The sequence below is a fragment of the Seriola lalandi genome, unplaced genomic scaffold (genome assembly GCF_002814215.2).
Source record: "Seriola lalandi dorsalis isolate HSWRI2012SDOR001 ecotype SW California unplaced genomic scaffold, Sedor1 jcf7180002054687, whole genome shotgun sequence".
NCBI lineage: Eukaryota > Metazoa > Chordata > Actinopteri > Carangiformes > Carangidae > Seriola > Seriola lalandi.
This window is the reverse complement of record NW_019525240.1, coordinates 48,850-76,558: the sequence shown is the minus strand read 5'-3', so window position 1 is coordinate 76,558 and position 27,709 is coordinate 48,850. Positions and strand designations below refer to the sequence as shown.

Here is a 27,709-nt window from a genome sequence, read left to right as displayed (position 1 = left end):
CCGATCTAACTATCTCCCAGAGCGCTGTGCGCAACTGCAACGCAATTGATCCGTGACGTCCTGACGCGCTGCTCTCTCTGTACGGCGGAGTTAACCCTATAATTGCCAGCTATCTCTCTCTCACTCATTCACACTAAATAAACTGACTTTTTACCCCCTTTCCTGTTAGTCTTATCACAGCTTATGAAGCCTGGGCTACATCAGCATCAAGAAACTGCAATGAAAATCTTATATATTAATATTATTTTCCACTTTCACTGAGATTTTTTAACCAACATCAGTTCTGATCATTACGACCAAATATTGAATCATTTTCAAGATTCTGACCCTTTAAATTCCAGTTTGTTTACATAAAGCCACTGTTGTTTTTATGTATTATTTTCCATACACTAAAAACTAGGGGATTTTTTTTGTTTGGATTATCACAAAAATGATGCCATGAAAACCATTTGCTCTAAGATCACATGGGTATGCAAGCATATACACTTGCATGCAAACATACTAGTACACTGCCATTTGCATTAACACAGCCAAAATCATAGAAAAATGAAAAAGGTTGCACAAGGGTTAACTTGTTTATTAGCTAAGCCAACAAACCATGGTGACCGCAGACACTGCTACCTGCCAATTAGTCATATGTCAATCTTTCAGCCTACAGCTAATCACAATCAGCAGCTTCTGTAATAATCTTAAAATACCTGTTGTAGTAATAAAATTAAACAATAAAGATTTAATTTAGGTTTGTGTTTCATGGTAATGTTACATTACCCTACAGCCTCAATAACAAACTCCAGCTCAACTAATAACATAATGCAACATCCAGGTTAAAGTTGTTTCTGGAAGCATGCGGCTAGCCAACTGTGACGGCACCTACCTTTCACTCAAAGTGGCCATGCCCTCAGTGACATAAACAGTTGTCATGAGGGAGTAAGACTACAATGTTCAGAGATTTTAGTAAGGAAATTGTCAAACAAACGTGGAATTCTTGTTGTTAAAGAATGATGGCTGGAGTCGCAAGCTGCTGTTAAACCGTGCATTTATTTACAGTGTACAATTATAATAAAGGATGCCCAAATCACACCCACAATGTGCTTGCCCTGGCATGCGTCACTCACTCTCCCTCTCGAGCTTGGTGTTGGCCGGGGCATTATATACACTAAGCTCCTCCCCAGCCCAACCAACTCCCAATTAAATCACAGACTACTATTCTGCTCCACCAACTACCTCTGCAATAGGGTCCACAATAGACCTGCAAAACAAATACACATCATTTAATACATTCCCCCATCAAACATTCTTCAATCAATAATAAATCACCACAAATAAGCAGTCAACTAAAGGTCATGGCAAAAACCCCCCTACCACTCAAGGAACAATGGAATGAACCTGCCCAACAGGAAGCTGCCACCACTATATAACACAGCCCATTTCATTTGCTCTGGTTAGCCCTAGGAGGAGAGAAGGAGGGAACCACAAGCAAACAATGGTAAAATGAAATAAACTTTACTAATAACTATATGTGTGTGGTGCATTTCTTTTATGTTATTCTCGGGGAGGGATATGATGTATGAACGAATGTCCAGTGTGGTGCGTGCACTCACCACGGAAACAGAGGGGAAACATTTGTTTGTGTATGAGCCAGAGTTTTACCATGTGCCCCCATTTAGTGTGACGAGGCCTTTGTCACAGAAATTAAACTGAGATTGAAATAAGTGAGAGAAACAAGAATAGGATTTTGAAAAGTGAGGGAGACAGGCCCCCTCCCACCCAGTGGAATTGTGGCCCTTGGTTATGCTTTTATTAGGAACTTGAGATTAATTGTATGTATTTTAGCTAAATAGTTTTCCAATTTACACACATGCACATTTGTTGTGTGTGTTTTAATACTTTCGCCCTCTCCCCTTTCTTTCTGACATCCAAGGACATAAAGGGACATAAAGACAACATATAAAACGGTTTCAGCAGCAAACACTGTCCTTTATTTTCCACTTATAAATTCTCTCCTTTGACATACTAGAAAAATAAAACATTGCACTAAGCAGCAATGAAAAAGCCAGTAGATGAAATGGAAAACAGATGCTTGTATCAGTTATAGAGATATTGACAATGAAAGCAGATGTAGTGGTTCTGTGTCATATTGACCAGGTGCAGTTCACATCCAACCAGAGACTGAGTCAGGGACTCTTTCGTCAAAGGTTTTCATTTTCACACCTTTGTCACTGACCACAATAAACCATCTGTGTGTCCTTTAAAGCTAGCATACCACACAAACCAAACCTAAACAATGTTCATTCAACTTGGATATTCAAAGGATCATAAAACACATTAGGAAGTAAATCATCTATGTTGAACCCTATTCTTTAAACATGAAAAGCAGAGGTCTTTGAAGGTCCACTCAGATCCTTAACCTAGTACTCTGTGTGTTTCTGTGGATGTGAACTGCAATAAAAAATGAAGCATTCTTTGTCCAAGGAAATTCTTTAGTTACTTTTAGAATTAATTGCTACAGCATAACTTTAAATTGATTTTTAGGATGTGTATTGCTGCTCATCAGTTGGTGAACCATCAAGCTACTACCAGAGCTACTACCAGAAATGGTGCTCTCTCTCTTTGGGGCTGTCCCTTTTTGAATAGGGGCCTGTATCACAAAGTAGTCACATTAGTAGGTTAGCCTTCTTTGGGCTAACCTATTAATCTCTGGTCTTAACTTTGGGCTTAACTCAGATTCTCTGGTATCGTAAAGCTGTTTTTAAGTGCTGTAAATCACCATGGTGACCTTGGCTGCACGGTTAAGCTGCTCTGGAGCAGTGACTTCAGAGGATCACATCAAAACCTGTCAACAGCCCAACTGCTGACCAATCAGATCACTGAAACAACTCATCATTCCTACAAGATACCACCCTAGACAAAGAGTTAACAATAAGGTGACAATAATAAGGAATAATAGATATGTTTTATAGATGTGTCCACCCTGGTTTTAAACAGCTTGTAACAAATGATTAAATAACGATGTAATAATAATGATGATTATAACTGTATTTTAATTGTGCAAAGATTATTTAGTTCGACAGGATTCCTGACAGTGCAGATACTTTAACATTCTTTTATTTTAACAAAAAAACAACATTAATTTTAATTAATTTTCTCTTCCTCTCTGTTTCTGCCTGATTTTACTATAACCTTTTTAATGTGCATCAAATATTCAAGTTTGTTCATCATTAGACAACAAAAATACTCTATATTCATCTCACTGCAGCATAGTGAGATGAATATAGATAAAGTATCAGGAGATCCTTTGTTCCCACTGCCTCTAATTATTACTGTTTAGTTATTATGAAGTGTTATTATTATTATTATCAACAATGATCTAATGGACACATGAATTTTCCCAATGGGATAAATAAAGTATTTATCTATCTATCTATCTATCTATCTATCTATCTATCTATCTATCTATCTATCTATCTATCTATCTATCTATCGGTCTAATAAGCTTCTATGCTTTTCTAGTTCTGTGATTACATTGTTTACATTTCTCCATGTTGAATATCACTTTCTGTTGTCACTAACTATTTTTCCTTTTGGTACCTCTGTTTCATCTTATTCCATATTAAGTATATGGTTTCTGACATATACAACGCTTGTTATTGCCAACTCTGTCACATGAATGCACTCGTAGGTAAGCAGCTTAATGATACAGGTTATAAAGGATGGCCAACATTATGCTCAGTGAAGCCTGGAAAATGTGTGTGCATGTCAGGTTTGAGTAGTTGTGGCAGGTGTCTGTTTAGGATCAGGTCCACAGTTTTTGGACCCATGAAGATAGTAATGATCATTTGTTGTGAATGAAAATACAGCTTGAATAGATCGAGGGGTGTTTGGCAGCCACTTAGGTAAAAAATAAAAAAACAATCAAACAAACAAACAAACAAACAAACAAAAGAAAAAAAACACAAATATATTGTGAATGCTTTTTAGAAATTGTAAACCTAACATCACTGTAGCACCTCTCCTGTTGTGAAAAGTAACTCCACATATACCGATGGAAAGGTTTTTTCCACTAACATTAATTGCTATCTGGCAGTAGTGCTGACCATATTGCAAATGATTCTGCAGCTCCATTAGGAATGCATGTCATCATATATTTGTCTTTACTAAATGTTGATCACCCTGCTCTGCACTTTATTTAGGCCATTTATTGTAAATGCGTAGAGGTGGTGCTTAGCTGTGCCCGATCCTAGAAATCTTTGCAAAAGCAAATGTCTTGAAAGAGACATTATGTTGATCTGATTTATTTTTTAATCAACATAATGAGGAAGTTGCCAGTTGCCAGTTGTTCATCTTGTACGTATCTGAAAATCTTTACTGTTTTTCATAATAGACGATGAACAGTTTTATGATTCTGTTTAGGCAACTCAAAATACTTTGTTAAAGCCGGGGAAAGGTGATCTTGGTCAAAAACTCAACATTTAACCAAATCCAGATTGTTCCCTGACCTTAACTGAAGTGTTTGTGCAGCTTAAACCTAAGGACTGGAGACTGGTGTCAGTCCAACTATCTCCCTGACCACCTCCATATGACTTCTATGTCAGTAGAAGGTGTTCCTCAGCTCAGGTGTTTCCTTCTAAATGCATGTAACATCTAGGAGATAGGGTCATGGTACTTTCAGTCATTACATGCAAAGTAAAAGAACGCCCACACATTCCTCCTCACTGTTTGGAACACAGTGTGCAACTATGATTAAATGCCATTACCTGAAATGTATGCATGCAGTATTTCACTGTGCCTATAAAAGTATTTGAATGATTTGTTTCATAGTTTTACAACACTGAATCAAAGTCGGTTTAATGTGGCTTTTTTGACACTGGCCCTTTAGTGTCAAAGTAAAAACATCTCTAAAAAATGATCTAAATGAATTACAAGTAAAAAATACAAAATACATTTTTGAATTAGTATTGACACCCTTTAATAGGGCACAACTCATCAGTGATGCAGCAAATTGGTTTTAGAAGTCACATATCACATTGAGATCAGCTGAGTTTAGTCAAGGGGTTTCAGTTGATAACGAGTCAAATGCAGAGGAGGGATGGGAGAGAGAGATACAAGAGAGAGAGAGAGAGACCTAGCCACTCCGGTTGTTTGTGGTCCATTATTTTTTGTAGTCCTGTGTCAGTTTTTTTTTTTTTTACCTTCTCCCAGACCTGTTTCGCAGTGTGGAAACTAGAAAAGTTTCACCCGCTCACTGCAGCTTTTAAACAGGTGGGTGAAATAAGATGCAACGAGTACTCGACCAGTCAGAAATGTTCATCACTGCAGACCACACCCCCCAAAGTGCCTGAACCTTTGGAAATGACTACCCCCCGACCAGGGACTTTTTCAGTCAATTACCTCAGAACTAAATTTAGACACTGATTCCTGTGGTCGAAACACGCATAGTTCCCTCAAAAGGTTCCTGGTTCCTGGGGGAAAGTTCCTGCGGTGGAAACGTGGCCTTAAATGGACTTTCTAACTGTCACTCTGAGTGGGGAGTTTGGTACATGCCTTCTGTTTAATCGCTAACATAAAGGAGAAACCTGGCTCACAAAGGTGTCTAGTCGGGAAGGGCAGTAAAGTCTTCGCTGCACACTGATGACAGAGGGGATCAGTTTTATTTGGCAGAAATGATGAGAGACGCTGTTGAACTGAATGTGCTTGCAAGGGGTAAAGTCCAGTAATCAACACTGCACGACCAAGTTGTTGAGAATTTCTGATCTAACACCAAATCCACACACAATAATTAAACATAAGTGCACAAAACTACACATCAGAGCAGCCCATGAACATGACACATTAAAAACTTGTATGTCTTGTTACATACATTACTGACAGAAGATAAAGTTAGCCATATTCACCAGGCAGTGCCACACAAACATTTATAACAACCTATGATCAAGATTTTAATCAGAATCTAAATGCCATCAACATAAAATTCCCACCATGACGCGTGGTAGTGGCAGCATCATGCTCTGAGGTTACCTCTCTGCAGCAGGCTGAAATGAATGTAATAAAACCTACTTGGGGTTGTTTGCAAGACAATATACCCAAGCATGTGGTCAAAGCTAGACAGGAATAGCTTAAAAACAACAATAGTAATATTCTGGAGTGAAAAACCACATCTGAATCTAGTTGAGAATTTGTGGCTGGACTTGAAAAAGGCAGTTCACTCATGATCTCCATACAACCTGACAGAGCCGTGTCCAGTGAAGCATAACCTACCAAGACCTATCCATACAGACTCAAGGTTGTAACTTTACCAAACAGTGACTTATAGGGCTTGAATACTCTACTAAGATTTTCACTTTAACATTAAAGGGTCTTTGTCTGTTGATCATTGTCAAAAAGCCACATTAAATCTACGTTGATTCACTATTGTACACATGAAAACTCCCACGGGGGTAAATGCTTCTTATAAGCAGGAAAATGAAATGAAAAAAATAAAAAACACTATAGAGCTGTCAAATGAGGGTATATAAAGATAACACATAAAATTAAGTGGTTGACACAGTGCATAACAATATATGACCACACTGAAAAAATTTCAAATATTAAAATCTTCATAAAATAATTAAAAACCTATTCCTTTAGCAAACATATTTATAAAACAGGAACTTCTGATTTCTTCCCTATTTCAGTTATTTGGTTTTTAAGTTCAATGGAAATCATGAAAAACAGGCATAAATACAGTTGAAGCACACACACTGTCACCTTCTTATGTTGCTTCCAATCAACTTCATGTGCATCATTAGCGCAAGTTGTTACACATGTTCATCTCAGTTTGAACAGACTGGTGTGCTTTTGCTTCACATTTCTGCCTTTTTATGCTCAAACACAATTTCCCAACTGAAACAAGGGAAATGTCCTCCTCTGTACTCGTCCTTGATTACAGCTACTTTTTACCATAGCTCTGTTCCAGCCACTGCCGCACATCCTTCAGATTGTAAAAAAAAGGCCCCTTACCACCCACATAGGCAATCTTTCTTTGTTGTACTATACACACCCTTTCATTGGACACACCGTAAGCCACATTCGCATTGTTGTCCATACAGTCAGCCACCAGCTGACACTGCGGCGGCAGTGAGAAGTGCTCAATGAGTTTGCGTGCTGCTCCCAACCGCTCCTCCAGGTTCTGATGTTTCCGTACATTGAAAGAGTAAGAGCCCATAGGAGGGGCCACCCAGCCATCAGATGGGTGAGCCTCATCAATGTACACTAACAGGAAATCAGCCACGTCACTGAAGTCCTCTACCAACTGCCGGAAAGCTGGCAGGTGACTGATGAAGGGGGGTCAGGTGGCTGAGCCAAAGTTAACCACCAGAGGGCGGTCTGATGACACAAAATCCAGAAGGCGGCACTCCACCCCATTCCGGATCCTGGCTCCAGTCGGCACATTGGTCATATTACTGATATTGCTGCTACACCGAGGGCCATCAGGCACTTTCACCACTTTAGAGTTGGGTGCATCACAGCCAAGTTTCACCTAAGGAGGTAAAAATAGTGATTAATGTGCGAACATCAAGGAGGTGCAAAGTGGGCTTTGCCTTTATCTCTTAACTCGCTGTTTTGGATTTTACAAAACTACATATTGTGTCTGTTTTTATGGGTCTAACTGGTTATAACATAGTTGTGTCATTGTAAAGCCTTTGTGACTGTGACAAACGATTGGTCTCCTGACTGTAATTCTCTGTTGTTGCACTTTTCTGTTCAGCTCGTTATTTTTCTGCCTATTTACATACACGCTTTTTCACAATAGAATACTCAACTATATTAATACTATACTAGTCATAAGAAGACACATTACTCCACTTTACAGTTACAAATATGTATTTGGCAGTTCCATCCAAATAAACTCAAATATTAACTCTCATACAGCAGATTAAACTCATTTAAAAGGAAAAAAACACTTGGTAATGAACTGCTGCAACAAATACATAGCACAACGAAAGAAGCTGATTTATGCTCTTTATCTAGTGCAGCTACAAAGTTAGCAATGGGGCTAACCATCTTCAAATCATTCACATCCAAGCTGGAATATCTCTATCTTTCAAATGCAACATTAAGCTGGAACATAAATGAGGTCCCCAAACTTAATAAAGTAATTAGAATCACACAGGATCACAAAGGTAGTTCCAACCGTAACAGGTACAATAAAATTGACAGAGGCGGGAAGAATGTCAGTCAAGCACAGCCGGATCACACCTCACTGAACGGAGCTCTGATATATGCACCACTTTGGAGGTGTAAATGTCCTGTTTCATTAAAAAATACAAATAAATAAATAAATAATATTTACCACAGCTTAAAATTGATTCAACTTTAACATAAATTTGGAACATTAATATAGCTCTATAACATCTGTCATATAACTGGCATTGTTCCAAATCAATACAAATACATTATAATTGTTGAATTTATTTCAACTTAGGGCTTAAACCCGCCAGCAGTTATGATACAGTATCTTACACTGTATCTTTTGCTTCAAACTGCTAACGTTACAGTAATATTGTAGTTAGTTACTAAGTGCAATGGGAATTAACGGCCGACCCCCTCCTCTCTCTCCTCACCTCTCCCACTAACTAAAAACAGTTAAAGCGAAAAAAAACAATGTGATAACTAAGTCAGATCAGACACTGTGATGTGGCCCTAATACTGCACAATAGGTCAGACAGCTGGGACTTAATTATGTAAAGTTTAAGCTCCATTAAATGTACACGGGTTCATTGGCAGCAATTTTACCTGCTTCCAGGCGTCCAGGAGAAAGCTGTTCCAGACGGAGCGGAGCCCCGCGGAGGTCAACATACGGCGCCACTCTCCGGAACCGGCGGATCTGGAGCTGCTGAGCAGCGACACAACTCGCTTCACCAGCACCACGGAGTCGTACAGGGCCAGGAACAGACAGTTTGAAAAAAAGCCAGGTAGTATCTGAAGTGTCACCAGCAGATCCTCACTCGCCAGCCCCATTTTCCCTTTCTGCTTTTATGGCGGCAGGCAAATTATTTCAGAGTACCCTTCATTACGCAGGACTCAGCTTTTCCTCATAGTTTTTGCTCTGCTTGGAGCGTGTATGAGGGAGGTGTACCAGGTGTCTCTTGTCTGTTATGTTACCCTCCAAGTGTTCAGCGCTGGGAGGTGCTTGAGCTCAATCACTCTTCTTAAAAGGACGAACATTGTACTTCATATTAAACCTCCTGGCTTATCTTTGTAGCAAGATTGTGACGTCAGACGTACAGCATACCCACTGTCCCCTCCTTCCTCTTCCCTCTCCTCTCTCAGCTTTGTACACAGACTGAACCAAGCGCCAGCTCAGCTTTTCCCTCTCCTTTTTTCTCCCTTCAGTTTGTATCACCAGGCATTTATTATTAAATGACCCTGTGGAAAGAAAAATACAAGCACACAGTAATAAAGTGCAGATTAATAGGTTTAGATATGTAATGATATTCACCTAGGTAATATTTGTTTTATGATTTTTGTACTGGATTGCATATTTTACAGGTCTCCACCTCATGTTTTTAAGTTCTGATTATAGTGTTGAGCTATATTTGAAACAATTTTATTTACCTTGATCACAAGTGTTAATTCCTGATGTAACTACTGCCTTACTCATCATTCATCATCCAAAAAACTAAATTCATCATTTAATGAATAAATCTCCGTAGTGGCAAAATATTTCCTGTAAAGCATCATGCTAACTTCTGCGTTTCTACCTTTTCTCTCACTTCTTCTTCTGCCATGGAAGTGGATGGCATCTAATAGGTAGGGCTGGGTTTTGCCACTGATTTCCTGAATCAATTCAATTCACAAGGTCCTGATTCAATTCGATTCCCTATTCAATTCAAATAGATTCAATTCGTTATTGATATCGATTTCAATTCACTTAGAGAAATTTCAGTTACAACATACATTTTTCTTGGATATGAATAACATTCTCAGAGAATTAATGCTGTAAATTGTCCCTCTAACCTGGTTCATTATTAAACATATTCATGCTTACATTACGACACATGTCAAGAAATAATACATGTAGTGTGTAGCGTCAACGCCATATTTTAGAATTTACTCTCGTTGAAATGGGGCACCAGTCCTCTGGGAGAAAAACAATGAATTACTTCATTGCCAAATTTATCAATCTCATATCGGAAGCCGTGACTTCTCGATTCAATGGATCTCCAGTCTCTACGTCAAAAGAATAAAACAGGACAACAGCTGGGTGTAAATAAAGGAGTTTATTAACTAAACTATTGTGTAATAATCATAAAGATGAAAATAATAATGAAATGAGCAGTGTGATGAGTTGGCAATGGTGGGAGAGAATATGTTATGGCTATACACTATAGCTATACAGCTAATGATACTACATCTACGAATTAGGTTTGATGATTAAATATTGCTCTATTTCGACATCAACCCAGTCATGAGCAGAGTGTTAAGACCGGCCTACTGTGAGTTGTGCTGTAGCTGGAGACCCTGGGCTGGAACCCAGGTGGCTGTGGTTGCCGTGGTAACCCCGGAGACGTGGGATCTAGGTGGATCAGGTTCAGCTCTGGTGGAGTTTGCCAGGAGACTTTCTGTCTCGGGAACTCTTGATTTCTGCTCGGCTTCTCTGCAGGCGGTCGTGCAGATGTTATCTGCTGGTGTCTCTTGTGGGTTGATGTGAAATAAACTCTAATGCTCTTCACTTTGGCTGGATAACTTTAGAGGAGACTGGCGTTGACCAGATGACTCTAAAGTTGTCAAAATCTTCAAAAGGGAAAACTTGATGATGATTAAAAGTTAAAAAATTACTGAGGCACTTCTGTTGCTTTGGTTCAGTTGGTCTTGACTTGGCTTATTAAAAATAAAAGATCACGCATGTAGATAAAAATCATGTTACTTGTAGCTTGTGGCAAAGAAAAATAAAAGACGCGAAAAGTGCAAAAATGACTAAGAGCCATGAGTTTGTGGCGAGCAGCTTAGAGCTAAGAGTTTACATGGCTACAGAGCCGGGCTTTGAGCCGGGCTTTGAGCTTTGAGCAAAGTTCTCAGCTTCTAGTTTCTGCATCGTTTTTCTAGCTTCAGCTTTTCAGCCTCTAGGTTTTAGCTTCGTTTTTCGCATCTTCTTCCTTCTTAGCATCTCGCCAAGTTTCTAACTTTGTCTTGTTTCTTACATTTCTGACCTCTTCTCACCTTTTTCTGTCTTCTCTGACCATGTGTGAATTGTTCACGACTGTTTTATCCCCTGGGGGCTGGCGCATGTTTCAGGGGCGTCACCCATCTTCTCCTGTGTTTCCACTTGGAGAAGAGAGTAATTTTCCACTGAACTTTGGAATAATTTAAATCTAGAGTTTACTTATAAACTTGCACACATTAAATGAAATAACATATAAAACTACTTGCACTAATAATAGCAGAGAGGAATAATAGGAGTGTGGATTTCATATTACATCCTTCAAACCTGGAATTAATCATGATACAAGTGGTTAATTGACAAACAACAATATAAACATTTCCTAAAGCTAATAGTCTATAAATGTGGATTGCACAGCAGTTCTTTGACGGTAATAATAATAATATGGACATTCTGGATGTCATGGTCTGTTTGTGGGAGAAGGGTCCTTTGTCTCTGTTTCCTATCAATCTGATAGTTTGATGGTGGGAAGAGTCACAAAGTGTCAGTTGTGGGTCTGTAACTCTGCATGTCCTTATAATGAACTTCCTTAATGGCTTGTGACTGATGCCAGGCCACGTATGTACGCTACAAGTGATTGTTGTTAATGTACCCCGGGCTGCAGCTTCTTCCACACATCTAACTGTGCTTTTGTCCAGCTCTTCACTGTCTACATAATTTTAAAATCTGAAATGCAGCCACACATCTGCCTCTAGACTTGCCGCTGACTTCATTGCAACATGTCTGCTATATCTTTGTCTGTCACGTGCAGAGGTGTAGTGCTGTTTGTTTAGACACCTATGGTGCAAGCGCAAGGTATAACTGGGGCTCGTTTCAAAGGTTATGTAACCGCTGTTCACATACATTTACTTGTGTCAAGCAAATGAAGCCGCATTGGAAACATCCATTCAGAGGAGAAGTTGCAGTACAGGCAGAGGCCAGGAGAAGCTAACAGGCTAGGCTATAAAAATGTAGCTAAGATAGCTTTCATTTCCAACAGCACAAGTTATCCAAGTGTAACAGACTGACATTGTCATGAAGAAAAGTGAATGATGAATGAAAGGATGTTTTCTGTGTTTTCATCTTTGATTCTTAACGATTTAATTCACTTTGCAACTCAGAGGCTACTGGCAACTACCAATCAATACACCTCAAATGTCAATAACTGACCTTTTCATTTGTTTTTATTAGATCGCTTGCATGACACACACTTTAGTGATTGGATCTACAAATGTATATATATATCAATCTGATTCTGCGAACTGTGGATATTTTTTTTCATCACTAATGAATAGTGGTGTAGGGTCATTCCGGCAGCTATACCTATGCTCACCTGACTAGATCTCGGGTTTTATGAATCGATATTTGATTATTCAAATGTAGAACAAATTTTAACCGGAGAAACAATTTTTTCCACCCAGCCCTACTGATTGGGGACACTCTCATGTTGCTTTTCACCAAGTTTAATGTTTGTGCCTCAAGCCCTCTAGCACCATCAATAGATCAAATTTGGAGGTGTATTCATGCATGTAACTTTTGACCTGTATCTCTGATGTTCAAAGATGAGATACCATATGACCTAAAATTGGCACAGATGATGTCAAGAACAAGCCTCACAAGAGTTATCCATGGCTTTTTGATTTTCTAAAGCATTTTTTTTATCACAGCCATCACAAATTGCAGCAAAACCACCAAACAGTCAGAAAAGTCATATCTCAGGAGACACTTTATGAAAACTAAACTTTGTACATGAGATGTGGTCAGACGCATTTTTATTTGGAGGCAGAGGAAAGTGATTGACCTACAAACACCTGGAAGTCAATGTTAAGGTCAGTATTTCATTGTCATTTTAAGGTTGCATTATTAAGATAGTAATATAAACCTACATAGGTGAGTGTGCAATGTGCTGTGACAACCTGGATGTCACTACTGTGTAGCGTGAACACCACAATTTAGAATTTGTTCTCATTGATAAGGTGGCACCAGCCCTGAGGGAGGACAACATTGAATTACTTCATTCATTAATGTGATCAATCTCATATCAGAAGCCATGACTTCTCGATTCAATGGATCTCCAGTCTCTACGTCAAAAGAACACAACAGGACAACAACTGAGTGAAAATAAAGAAGTTTATTAACTAAACTACTATCTACAGAGTAAATGCAACTTGTAATAATCATAAAGATTAAAATAATAATAAAATGAGCGGTGTGATGAGTTGGCAATGGTGGGGGAGAATATGTCACAGCTATTTACAATATGGCTATACAACTAATGATCACTATGTCTACAAATGAGATTTGATTTTTAAATGTTGTATTTTGACATCAACCCAATCACAAGCAGAATCTTAAGACCAGCCTACTGAGAGTTGTGCTGTAGCTGGACACCCTTGGCTGTAACCCAGGTGGCTGGGGTTGCCATGGTAACCCTGAAGACGTGGGATCTAGGCGGATTCTCCTGGAGGCCGTGTTCCGTTATCACGGTAACGGATTTTGCCGTTGTCTCAGCGGTTCAGCTCTGGTGAAGTTCGCCAGGAGACTTTCTGTCTCACGCACTGTTGATTTCTGGTCGGCTTCTCTGCAGGCGGCCGTGGGCAGATGTGTCTGCTGGTGTCTCAAAAATCTTCAAAAAAGAAAATGTGTTGATAATTAAACGTTACAAAATTACTCTGAGGCTCTTCTGCTGTTTCAGCCCCGGTTTTGACTTGGCTTATAAAAATAAGAACATAGCATGTGTAGGCAAAAAGAATGTTATTTGGAACACATGGCATGGAAAGAACAAAGGACGCAGACAAACAAAGTGCAAAAGGGCAAAGAGCAATGGCTAAGAGCGGCTGGTAAGAACCAATGTGTCGCTGTTTGCTATGGCAGACACTTTTTGTTAGAGTTTGTTTGGACTTTTGTCACTTCCTGTTTTATTTTGTAGTTGGTTTCCTTGTGTGTCTCAATGTTTTCACTTCCTGTCTCGGTCCTGTTTCTCTGTGTGGTGATTGTCTGCTCCAACCTAATGTGTTTCACCTGTGTTCAATCACCCTTGCCTCCCTTGTGTCTATATAGTCTTTGTGCTTCGGTTTGTCTGTTCATGTCTGGTTTGTCCTTGGTCTGTTCATGTTGCCTGTTCATGTCGGCTGTGGTATCCCCTGTGCCTCTGGTTGTTGTTCTTTGTGTGCCCTCGTGCTTCGGTTTCTTGTTCTGTTGGTTCACCAGTTTTTGTAAGTTCTTCTGTTAATAATCATTTTTTACACCTCATTCCCCTGTGTTGGCTGCATTTGGGTCCAGCCTTACCCGCACCATGACACAATGACTAAGAACCAGTGGCTAAAAGATAGGAGCTAAGCGTGTTGTGTGAAATAATCACAACTGTTTTATCCCCTGGGGGATGTCAGGGATGTTTCCCATCTTCTCCTTTGTTTCAACGTTAGAGAAGACAGTCATTTTCCATGGAAACTTTTATTCTAGAGTTTACCTATAAAGCTCACAAATCCGCCTTCCACCATGACCATAAAAGATTAAATGACACAACATATAAACCTAACAGTACTAAAATGACAGCCAGGAATAGTGCAAATGTGAATATGAAATTTCATCCTTCAAAACCTGAAATTAATCATATGGGTTAAGTTAACTGATTGTTACCTGATCAATCGATATAATAAACAATCCCTAAAGCTAAAAGTAAATAAATATGTCTTACATGGCAGTCCTTTGACCATAATAGTAATAAGACATTCTGGATGTTGTTGTGTCTATGCTCTGCTTCACAAGCAGGGCACTCTGATTGATAATTAACTTAATAATTACAACCAAAATGACCAAATCAACAGTAAATAAAAGTTGAAGGATTGGAGTTTTACTGAGTAGAGGCTGGCAATACTCACACCGGTTAGAGGGAAAGCGTTATGCTTTTTCACTCCATGAAGAGCCGAGAGGGAAGAGGGGCTGCTGGTTCTGAGCAAGCCTGGGCCTTTCCCCCTTTCCCTCTGTGTTTGTTTGTGTGTGTGTGTGTGTGTGTGTGTGTGTGTGTGTGTGTGTGTATTCATGCATGGCACAGAGAGGTTAGGAATCACACCTTATTGTTAATCAGTCTTTTTGATGTTACTTTCTATATATAAGAAACAATCAAATACTAATAGAGAGAGTCTTATCGTTAAAAAAAAAAATTTTGCCTATGCTCTCCAGTTTCCTGGTGTCCAGTTGTTGCTCCTCTAGAGCTGACCCTTTAACCCATGGTCTGGTTGTGCATCCCTGTACCATGCTAACAGCTCATCTGTTTGTGAGAGAAGGGTCCTTTGTCTCTGTTTCCTGTCAATTTGATAGTTTGATGGTGGGAATCCATGGATCCATAACTCTGCATGTCCTTACAATGACCTTCTTTAATGGCTTGTGAGTGATGCCAGGCCAGGTATGTCCACTAGAACAGTATACACATCCCGGAAAAAATTGTTTTTGTCAGGGCACTCACCTATCTGTCCATGTTACGTGCCATCATTAAACCCTTCCTTTATGTCCTCATTTGTAGAGAGGAGGAGAGAGAAGGTCAGCAGGAACAGCATGGAGCAACATACCCATTTGCAGTAGACAAGTAAGGTCCCTTGCTGATCGTAATCCCCCGTTGATAGCCACCCTCTGGTAAATACCTCCACATTAACACAAGTTGCTCCATAACCATCCTACTTGTTGTTTATGGAAGCAGGTCATTCACTGACAACCCAGTAGTTTCCAGTAGTGGATAATTTGTTGACTGGACTGACTGACAGACTGCCATGTGTCATAAATGTGTTTCTTTTTTTTTTCTTTGGCTAACTGAATTCAACATAACATTTCTTCTCAAAACAAGCTGGCACCCCTGATAAAAATAAAACTTAGAAATGAAATTGTAAATCTTAAACAGTTAAACTGTCACAGTGTGTACACTCTGCCTGCTTTCTCACACAAGAAGTGTGAGCTGAAAATGCACTTCAGATGTTTGGAAAAGTGAGGTGGAATATTAAAATACAGCTCACAAAATGTCAGAGCATTCTTTGTGGCATGTTATGTGTCAACATACGTCATGGATGTCTGTTGGACATAAATGATGCTCTGCAGAGAGGCGTTCTTTCTTACTACCTGGTGAATCCATCGCAGTGTTTGCCAATCATCACCAAATTTGTCCCACCACAATATGGCAGGTGAACCAATAACTCTTTCACATTTTTCATCATATAACATAAAAGTTGTCTAATTTTATCATTTGTGCTGTGACTTCTCTGTAGAGGTGTGTGCAGACGTCACGACCTAGCTTACAATTGGGGAAGAGGGAAGCAACATAACCTGTTGGCATTGGTTACATTTATTAGGTAGTAAGGAGGGTAACAACCATGTTCCTAGTGTCTCTAACAAGATGTAATCTAAGTGTGATGCAATCAGTTCAGGGTAAACTACAACTTAGCCCAGTTCCCTTCAATATAACTGATAACCTATAACCTCAATTCACAAAAATAAACTTTTCACAACTACCCCACCCCAACACTTCACAGCAAATGCATACCTGCCAAATCCGTTTTCTTGTTTTTTCAATTGTTTAAAATATTTTATACATCAGCAAACAACTATTTTCTATCTAAAGATAAAGTGGAGTAATATCCTCCTGAGCAGAGAATGAAGCCACACCCCCTCATGTGTTGTAATCTGAGTTTCTCTGGTCTTTGATTTGGTAGCCGGTCTGGTATGTTAGTGAATGTGAGTCCCTCCTGTTAAACTGTTGCTCCTGTTAAACACACATGCCTCGCCAACAGGTGAGATTACACAGTGCAGTATGCAGCATTCAGGTGAAAGTGACCTTCAAGACAGAAAAGTTTTTTAAGTTTTTGTCGGCTCTGTCAGTGTTATTCGTTCACCCTGTCCTAGTGAATCAGTCCAATGCTGAATTTCTTTCCCAGTCCGACCATGGAGCCAATAGTGGGAGGAGAATCCTACAAGCTGCTGACCAACTGGTTTTTCTTCTCCACCATGTGTCAGTAACTTAATGGTTCATAATGTTACATGTCTGTCTGCCATGATAACATTGCTAACCTGCTGTTACCCTTATTATGCATTTCTTCAGTAAATGTTGTTATCGCTAGCTGTGGAGCATATCATCCGGGGGGGGGGTTGAATGAAAGCTGGAGGTCTGGCTGAGGACATATTTGTTGTCTGATATGCTGCTGATCTAATGCAACACTTTTACACTCTTCTCATTCACTGTCAAGACATACTGACCGCGAAGTCATCTTTTCCTTGCGCAACTTACCTGTAAAAAAATTATGCACAAAAGTCAAAGTCAGTGTAGCACGAATACCACAATTTAGAATTTGCTCTCGTTAAAAAGGTGGCACCAGTCCTCAGGGAGGACAATTTGAATAAATTTATGGATTAGTTTGATCAATCTCATATCAAAAAGTTGTGATTTCTCGATTACATTGATCTCCGATCTCCACTTCAAGGAAACACAGGGCAACGACTGGGTGAAGTTAATAAAATGTATTTACTAATTAGGCACAGATGAAGTACAATGAACAATGATAATGAATATGAAACTATATCTAACGATACCTATTTAGCGATAATATTGGGTGATGGGGAAGAGAATAAATTCGGCTATGTGTAGCGTATTTATTCTTAATGGTAAGGAATTATTAGGATGGAAACCCAGTTTGAAGCAGAGGATGGAGTTGCCTATTTTGAGTTGCGGCATGCTGTTGAGATCTTGGCTGGAGCCCAGGAGTTAAGGTTGCCAGGCAACCGGGACGCCACGCTCCAAGTTAAGGTCTGTGATCATGATGCAACCCTTTTCATTTTTACCAAAATCAACACACTTCCATTACAACTGCCAAAATTTGGTAGTGTAATATCATTACAATTTCAATGCTCCTAGTGCTCACTGGGATGGTTTGCAGCAGAGATTGAAGCATTTAGGATGAGAGTCAGCACCTCCAAATCTGAGGCCATGGTTCTCAGCCAGAAAATATTGTACTGCCCCATGAAAAGGAGTGAAGGAGTTCAAGTATCTCAGGGTCTTGTGCACGACAGGGTAGAATGTAGCAAGAGATTGACAGATGGATCAGTGTGGCGTCAGCAGTAATGTAGATGATGTACTGGAACGTTGTGGTGAAGAGGGAACTGAGCCAGAAGGCAAAGCTCTTGATTAACCAGTCGATGGGTTTCCTCTAGGGTGTCTGGGCTCATCTTTAGAGATAGTCTGAGGACCTTGGACATCTTGAGGGAGCTTGGAGTAGAGTCGTTGCACTCTCACATCAAAAGGAGTCAGGTGAGGTGGTTTTGGCATCTGATTAGGATGCCTCTTGGACACATTCCTCCCCACCTGGGAGGAGACCCCGGAGTAGACCCCGAACTCTCTGGAGGGATTACATATCCCATCTCACCTGGGAATGTCTTGGGATCCCCCAGGAGGAGCTGGGAAGCATTGCTGGAGAGAGGGATGCCCTGCTTAGTCTACTGCCACCATTTCAGTATTAGGATATTGTCGTGGTGAGTGGGCTTAAAATTAAGACATGCTTTGAATAACTCTTCACAACATGTAAGACAGGATAATGCAAGACTTTGTGTCAAAAAAAATTATGAATCCTGATCTTTGACCTTTTTCCTTCCCCTAATATCTGGGGGGAATCCAAAAGTTAGTTAGTTAAAGAATATATTTTTCCTGTCTTTTTCCAGCACCAGCTATTGCTACCTGGGGTCGTATACAGCATGTGTAATAATGTGGGGGGGGGGGGTCTGAAAGACAGCTGCAATAATGGAAATTGATAAGAGGCAGACATGCTACAGAACACATCTCCCAGTAAATGACGCATGTGACCATCCAGTTAATGATTGTAAATTTGGTAATAGTGTACCAACACGTCATTTGGAATTGATCTCTGGAATAGATTTGTAGCAAGTGTAAACAAGCATGGTCATATGTTTTAAAGGGCTCTATGAATCTCATTTTCAGTCTTAAACTTCCCACAGATCAGCGGCATAGACTGTATATAAAAATGGAGGGGCGACTCCACTGTTTGCAAAAAGTAAGTCCGATTGTATTGAAGTCTATGAGAAAATTTGTTGTTGATGGTATTCATTTTTCAAATTATGGTCCCATTTAAAAGAAAATAGACGATAAAGCAGAGTGGTTTTAGGGCATGGCTATCGCGTGATTGTTATACAGGGTGACCTGCCTATTAATCCGGATAGAGGCCTAGAGTGATGTGTCGGACATTTGACTTTTCATTGTGTTTTCAGTTCATCAAAGTTAGCTCTAACATGTTTTTTGCCTGAAAATTTCTTGTTCAGCGTTCAGTTGTTCTAAAACACACTCAGAAGAGTCTGCAGTTAAATTTTCTCCAGTAAGTTAATTTTGTTTTAAGCATTTTTTTTGCTAGCCAAAATTAGCATCCCTGTTAATAGCACAGTTCAAGTGAATTACATAATAACTAACCCTACATATAGAAGATTGTTCATTTAATACTCAAAACAGTCCTCAACTGAAGTAGACATTCATGCACCTATCCTGACAGCTCATATTGCTGATGAAATGACAGACTAACTGCTGATGAGTTTGTTTATTATTCTGTCTTCAGTATTCACAGGTTCAGTTTCATACCTGCAACTTCATTTCTGCTGTTGTTGATGGGTGATGGTAGCAACGCTTTTAAGAACAGAATATGTGATGGAAATTCAAGCACTGTCACCACCTCCACAGATGAAAGTATTTACCAATTTAACATCAGCACGTTTTTTGATCCTTCATTGTCAGTGTGCCACACAATGTGGATTTCCTGCGATAATTTTCATTTTACGAAAACAGTTTTGAGGCATTTAGGATCTGCAAAAACTCATGAAACTTGGCAGATATATTTGGATTTATGAACAGTTTTTTTTATTAACAGAATTGGGCATAGGCGAGGCATATCAACTTCAGATTGCGGGGCTAGCAGTGCTCCTACAACCATGATATTTGGCACATGCATCCAAAGTCACCTAACTCAGTTAATGCCTGTGGAGTTGTTCATGGGATTAGCAAAATGGCTCAAGGGCGCCTCCTAGAAAATTTCAATAAGTAGCCACCACAGCACATTTGACCTAGATGTATGAAAATTGGTAGGCATGTCTACCTTGTTGAGATCTACAAAAAAGCCTCTTGGACCCATAAGCTTAACCCAACTGGAAATCAGCCATTTTGAATTTAGTGTGCAAGTTTGCTGCACGATTTGTTGTCATTTTCAGGCTTCGTACTTTAATGACCTTCTCCTAGCGTTTTAATCAGATTGACTCCAAATTGGGTTCACACAATCGTAAGGCCTTTGTGATGTTAAATTGATGTTAAATTTGTGAAGCTTTTTCAGGGTTGTTGAACGGTGTGTCCATGGTGGCATGGCAAATTTCGATAGTTAGCCATGGGTATCTACAAAAAAGCCTTCGGATCCATAAGCTAAATTCAACTGGACGTCTTCCATTTTGAATTTAGTGTGCACTTTTGAATCATTTTGTCGCCATTTTCAGCTGTCTTACTTTAACAAACTCTTCCTAGAGTTTTAATCAGATCAACTCCACGTTTGGTTAAATTGCAAAGCTTTTTAATGGTCATTGAACGGCGTGTCCGTGGGAGGGTGGCAAATTTCGTGGTTTCGCCATGAGAGAGGAATGTCATGTTTCATCGAAGCCCCTACAGTAGGATTAACCTAGATGTATGCAAACTGTTTGAAAACTTAGACTTTAACAAGTCCCTCCAAAAGTTTTAATCAGATTGACCCCAAGTGTGGTCAGTACAACCGTAACACCTTTGTGATGCAAAATTGCGAAGCTTCGGTCGTTGAACGGGTGGTGGACTAGCAAATTCACAACAGGAAGTCATTTTAACTTCAATATACTGTATATTGGCCAATCTTCTCCAGTCTTGGTCAGAAAATGCTTAACCACCTTAGTACGATTCACCGAAAAAATTGTGATTAGTTGTGAGTTGACTGGCGTGGCTGTGCCAGTCCGGGGAGTTTTGATGCTTCGCCATTATACAGGAAGTTATTAGAACTATAGTATACCTTGCCCAATCTGCCCCAAACTTCACATGTATGATGACAGTCCCAAACTGAAGACATCTGCATAGCAATATGAAGTCATAGTCATAGTGCCACCTACTGGATACAGGAAATAACGCTGGAGAGACAATCATCATTTGATGTACATGAGATTTGCATGGTCTCGTCTGCACTTGATGTACAGCAAGATAATGCATGTTTAGTGCATCTTGCATGCAATACGCCATCTCTTCTGCCATACAGTCCATGTATGAAATCTTACTTGTGAGCACAGTGTCATGGGGTCGTGAAAATGCAGGATGGCTGTGACCGGCCTCCTGCCAGCAACCCCGGCATCCACAACAGTGCAAGGGCCCGTTCAACACTGCTTGCAGCTTTAATTATTATTTTATTCGTACACATTTCCAAATGGGGTACAAATGACTGGCCTTTCTTTACAAGAGCCATGGGCAACATGCAGGATTTGTTTACAGAGCGAGATTATGCAATGTTAGGTGAGGTTATCCTTGAACACAGACATGTGTTGATTCAACTCTAATCTAAATTTTGAGTTTGTAATAACATTTACCTTTGAACTAAAATTAGTTTAGTTATATGCAGAATATAGTTTAATCAGGATATCTTAAATCTAGAATATAGTTTAACCAATCCCATCATGTGCTGATTGCAGGGCCATTTTATTGGATAGAAAATCACTATATTGCATGTCTGTTGTTTTGTCCACTGTCCAACAGGACACTATGTGGGACGAGGGGGTGTGTATATAGGGGACTTTACTTGGAAGAGAAGGAATCAATAATGTGACACAGTGTGCTGGACCACCCCCATCACCCTAACCCTCGGCTGGGCAAATATGTAACAATGAGTAAGTCTGTGCAGATGGCATAACCTTATATAATGTTACGAAAGAGCTGGCTTGGTTTTAAAGAGTTCATCCGTGTAATGTCTGCAATGTGGCTGCAGAGCTTTCACAGCTTTGTTACATAAAGTAGTGTCACTTGACCAGGGGTACCTCCAGCACACACAGTTAAGTGAAAGTATTTACAATATATTAAAACTAAACTATATAACTTTTAAATATAGAAACAGTACATTCTTTCTCATACAATAATAATGTTAGATTCAAAGCAAAAAGAAGGGGTATTAGGTCAAAATGGTGGAGAACAAGCCTTGGTCCAAGATTAAGATGATGGGAAAAAGCAAGGCAACAGCTGGGTGTCTAAAAAGACACAGAGATAATGTCTGCTTTACATAATACAACATTGGCATATGCTTGTTTTGGTTAGTAAACTGGAGAGGCAGTTTTGTATAGGGATTACATTCCTCCTTTCTTCTGTTTTTACTGTTTGTGGACATGATTCAATACTGTCACAAAGCAAACTAACAGAAGATTAACACTATGCACTAAATTACTGAAACTACCTCTTCGTTTAGCATAACCTGTGATGTGGCCATTTTACCATACTCCACAATCTTAGGCCACTTAGTCTGCAGAGCTGTTCTAGTTTTTGACTTGTGTTCCACAGAATTAATCCAACCTTGTAGTGAAAATCCAATGTTCTCACACTCAGGCTCAAGTTGAAGACAATTTGAATGATGGTTTATTTTTATATTAAAGCATTAGATTAGATTACAGGTGATCCAATCATACATCTGAGCAAGGTCTAATACCATTTTGGTGTCCTATATTAGTTAAATCAGTCACATTTACCTTAGTCAAAAAACTTCTGATGATCCAAAACTCTGCTGAATCTAAATAATATGTCTTAACAGGATAACTGCCACATGTACCATTTATTTATAAGCCCTTTGGTTTTTACTTTTTTCCCCCCCTTTTTATATACTACCATCCATGATGCCATGACGCCAATGTGGATCATAACTTTACACCTATGATCGGCTTTAAAACAAGCCAGATTTGGCAGATTAGCTACCACTTTATTTTGAGGCAGGGGTTAAAGTGGGTCAGAGCAATCCGGAATGGCACTCCGCCACCTTTGATTCATAAGTAAATAAATCTGAGTGTCTAGACAGCAAGACAAATGGGCAGGCGCACACACACACACACACACACACCAAATCGGAGATCAGGGTGATGATCCTTTTAACTTTGTTGCAGGACAAGCAGAGAACCACTGATTCAGAAACTCATAAAAAACAACAATAAAAATTCATGAGGTTATAAAGATCAGCACTATGTGTGATTATCACTTGTTGACTGGTGCAGAGAAATTTTCAGTTCATTTAGAAAATGTGGCAGGACAAGACTGTGACAGAGGCCATCAGTAGAGTAGGTAGTCCTTCAACATGGCCCTGGACACATTTGTGTTCACGCTCCGAAAAGAATGTGGCCACATGTGCCCCAGACCACCTCTGAATGTGACTACAATAGAACATACAATATTCCTATCACTACCAACTCTTTCCTTCCTAAAAGAATAATAAAACTCTGTCACAGCAATTTTCACTCCCCACACTTTATGTTTTCTTAAATTATTTTTTAACATTACTGCTTGTATAAGACTAGAATGCTTTGGAAGCACAGACATAACCTAACTTATCTGAAATGGCAACTCCACATGGCTAGTTAACATGCTCTAACACCGGGGTTTTTTAAAGTTTGGGAAAGTGAGTCTCCCCTCAGGGAACATAAAAACAGTTGACAAAGTTAGGTGATGAATGGGAAACTGTGGATTTACCGGGTAGTTAGAAAGAACGCTTCTCTGCAGAGCCTCAAGTGTCATGCATGTTTCTTAACATTGTACAACACACATCTTCTCTCCCCCTGCTGTGGGGGCAGCATGAACTCAACGGATCTATCTTCTCTTCATGCTGGAACACGGTAGCACTACTGATACCAGGAACAGCTCTTCTCTGCAGCATAAGCAGAGGCCTGCTTGCAACCCACTGCTGACTATTGACCCCTTTTCTGAACTGCAGCCTGCTTAAGAATAACCGATACTAAAGTTTAATTTAGCTTCAACAGCTACAACACAAAGTCTGCCAGCTGATCATTTTTACAAGCGGACTCATACAAATACAAGAACAGGTCTTATACTGTGTACAGCTTTCTCTTTCTATGTACTGTAATGTAAACTTCTGTACCATACATGGCAAAACATCAGCAAACTGCATCAAAATACAATTATCCAGCCAATTATGTGGCAACAGTACAGATACGGTAATATTGCAGATACGGTAAGAACTGAGTGGCCAGACTGGTTCAAGCTTGCAGAGAAGCAACAGTAACTCAGATGACCACTCTTTAGTGAGCAGAAAAAAACATTTAAGAATGCACATGTCCCACTCCTGTCACCAAGAACAGAAACATGAGGTTGCAGTGGACACAGGCTCATCAACACTGTATAGTTGAAGACTGGAAAACGGAGTCTGGTCTGATGTATCTAGATTTGTGCTGAGGCAGCAGATGGTAGGGTTAGAATCTGGCATCAACAACATGAATCCTTGGACCCAACCTGCCTTGTGTCAACAGTCCAGGCTGATGGTGGAGGTGTAACGGTGTGGGGGATGTTTTCTCGGCAGACGTTGGCCCCTTAATACCAATCAATCATGTTTTGTATGCCACAGTCTGAGTTATATGGCTGACCATTTTCATTCCTTTACTCATCTTCTAATGGACAATGGACATGTCATAATCAAAAGTCAAGTCAACATAGAGCAGAGTCTGAAAGAAATGTTTTCAACATCAACACCCAGTATTAGTGTGGTGTTTGTAATAAAATGATCAGTGAGTGTATATTACTTCTGGCACCTCATACATAACGGCAAACATAAACTAAACAGGTACATATTTCAACAGCAACTGTTAAGTTATGGTATTTTACTCTGACAGTACAACCACCCTGAATACAACAGTTGTTAATCACATTGTCATGTAAAGAACCACCTTTCCCAACAGCTTTCATCAACTTACTCAAATACAAACAGTAAGCATCATTCACCTTTACCAAACACACTAGTAAATATAAACCATTAATATGAGTGACTTAAAGCTGAAAAGGGGAGTCTTAATGAATTGCGACCTTCACTTTCCTCATATAATGTCTATAATGACATGAGGAAGGGAGCAAGGTGTTTAAAAAAACATGACAAAATATTATATAATATATTCCTCACTGGACAAGCTATTTGGTAATAAAAGTAAATGGACTGCGTTTATATAGTGCTTTTCTAGTCTAAACGACCTAAGTGCTTTACATGACGGATCACTTTCACCTATTCACATGGTGCTTGTTCTATACATAGCACTTTTCTAGCACACATAGACTCACACAGAAGGGACGTAATCTGGGGCAATTTGGGGTTTAATATCTTGTCCAAGGACACATCAGCATGTGTACTGGAGGAGCCAGGGATGACACCACTGACCTTCTGACTGGTGGATGACCCGCTTCTACCTCCTGAACCACAGCCAATAAAATTTGGTCCATTTTAGTTCTTAACATGAATGACATTATTTCATCTGACACATATGCATAGAAGACGACACATATGCTAGCACAAAGACAAACAGACTTAACTGGTCGGCATTATGTTAGCACAGAGGGCATAAGTCAGGGGCAAAGTCTTATTTTTATCCTGCTCCTCCCATTCAGACAAGGGATTAGCAGAGGTCATTCTAACCAGTCCAGACACTCTGAATGGCTGCCAGCACTGAAAGTGGGAGGCTGTACCACCTGCCAACGTAATAACAGCCCACAAATGTAATAAACCACAAATGTAATACAAATTTGCAGCTTTTAATGTAATAATCCCACAAATGTACTAGAAACTTAATAAGTAATCTTCGGATTTGTTACATTGGTGGGAAGGTGAAAATCTTAAGCTTTCAAAGTTGTAATAAGTTACGACAAATGTAATATGAAAATGAAAAATAAACCTGCCAATGAGTTTTGAGTCAGCTCATTAGAAAATATCACAGGTCTGGACAGAGCAGGTCTAAGCAGCGGTCTGAGTAAGTCAAAAATAACTAAACATTGCGCGCAATATAGGCTGAGCATTAAAAAGTCCACTTCTACCTTCTCTTCAACTTTCTCTATCATTATCTCTCTCTCTCTCTCTCTCAAATACACACACAGCTTTATCATTCCTTGTCAGTTCACAGAATTGTTTTGAGGCACGTAAATATGTTGTTTAAATAGATTTTTTTTTTGCATAAGCAAAACGCCTCTTGTAATGAAGATTTCTCTGCAGCAGGTTCATCTGTGTTTAAGTAGCCTACCTGTTCAGCACCACGGACAGCGCACAGGCAGGTCGATGGCCGAGACCTTGTCAGGCTGAATCTTTTTTCTTGTAACTTGGATAAACTTGTATAAATTGTAGATTAGATTACATTCATTAATTCATTTAAATTCAATTTTGCTTTATTGGCACAAATATCACAACAATATTGCCAAAGCTTAAAGAATAAATGAAACAAAATAAATATATTTCATTAAAATAAACAAGGAAAGAGAAGCACAGTACTGTTAAAACTTGCCCATCTTGCTTATCATTACCAAGGTATAAGACAAAGCTAAAAAATACCATCTTAGTTTTCTAACCCATAAATTGAGAAAATGCACTATACTGCATAATAAAAGACATCAGAACAAGACCTAACTATGTTTTATTTGTAGAACAAGACAAAGAAACAAGACAAGACTTTGCAGAAACAAGAAAAAGCTTTCAAACAACTGCTAGCCTATACATTGCAGTATGTACAATATTACTAGTATCCAAGCCCACTCCAAAATGTACTGTAAGACAAAAAAGCTGAAAAAATGTATTAATTGAAATTGAATAAATCAAAACTTTCGAAAGCTTAACAAAACGTGAAATGTATGTTTAGGAAAACAAGATCGATCTTGCCATGATTGAAAAAATCTTAAGTTAGACTTCAAACTTCAAACTTTGATGCATCTTAGGGTACTGATACTGATAGACATGAGGCTGGAGTTTATTCCCAAGTAAATTCCCACTGGCGAGTCTTCTTGTTAGCAAAATCACTGATAAGGTCTTTAGAGTCCAATTCTTTTGCTAATTGACTCTCAATGGAGAGAAGTGCAAGGCTGTTCAGTCTGTCCTGGGACATTGTGGAACTCAGGTAGTTTTTCACCAGTTTCAACTTGCTGAAAGCCCATTCACCCCCAGCAACAGTCACAGGCAGTGTGCAGAAAACCCTCAATCAAATACAAATTTCTCCTAAAATGCTCTGTAGCTGCATCTTATGGATAGGCATTAAGGAGCTCAAGAATAGTATGTGGAAATGTGGCACTATATAATGTGCTCAGGTGCAGCATTTCATTTTCAAATTCTACTGTGAGATCCTTGTGATATTTTCTTGTCAGTGCCTGGTATTGTGTCTTTATCTGCTCCTCAGTCATATCTGGCAGCTTCAGAATGGGTGCAAATGTTTCACATATGGTTGCTATGGTCTGGAACCTTGTACTCAAGTTACTGATAATGCTATCCATTG

General features: G+C 39.4%; 1 protein-coding gene and 1 long non-coding RNA gene across 3 annotated transcripts in view; one reads left to right on the top strand and one right to left on the bottom strand.

Annotated features, from left to right (window-relative positions):
• Positions 1-1,019: 1,019 nt before the first annotated feature.
• On the bottom strand, positions 1,020-9,237 carry dio2 (iodothyronine deiodinase 2). The gene is made up of 2 exons (XM_023422915.2): positions 8,773-9,237; positions 1,020-7,516 (listed from the first exon to the last, which is right to left on the bottom strand). Exons 1-2 carry the CDS (start codon positions 8,995-8,997, stop codon positions 6,926-6,928), a joined length of 816 nt encoding a protein of 271 aa, XP_023278683.1. The 5' UTR covers positions 8,998-9,237; the 3' UTR covers positions 1,020-6,925.
• Positions 7,414-27,709, top strand: part of LOC111667260 (uncharacterized) — a 39,602-nt gene continuing 19,306 nt past the window's right edge. For both annotated transcript variants that reach the window (XR_002761661.2, XR_015438266.1), the window contains exons 1-2: positions 7,414-7,524; positions 8,783-8,951. This is a non-coding gene — a long non-coding RNA (uncharacterized LOC111667260). The remainder of the gene's footprint in view (positions 7,525-8,782; positions 8,952-27,709) is intronic.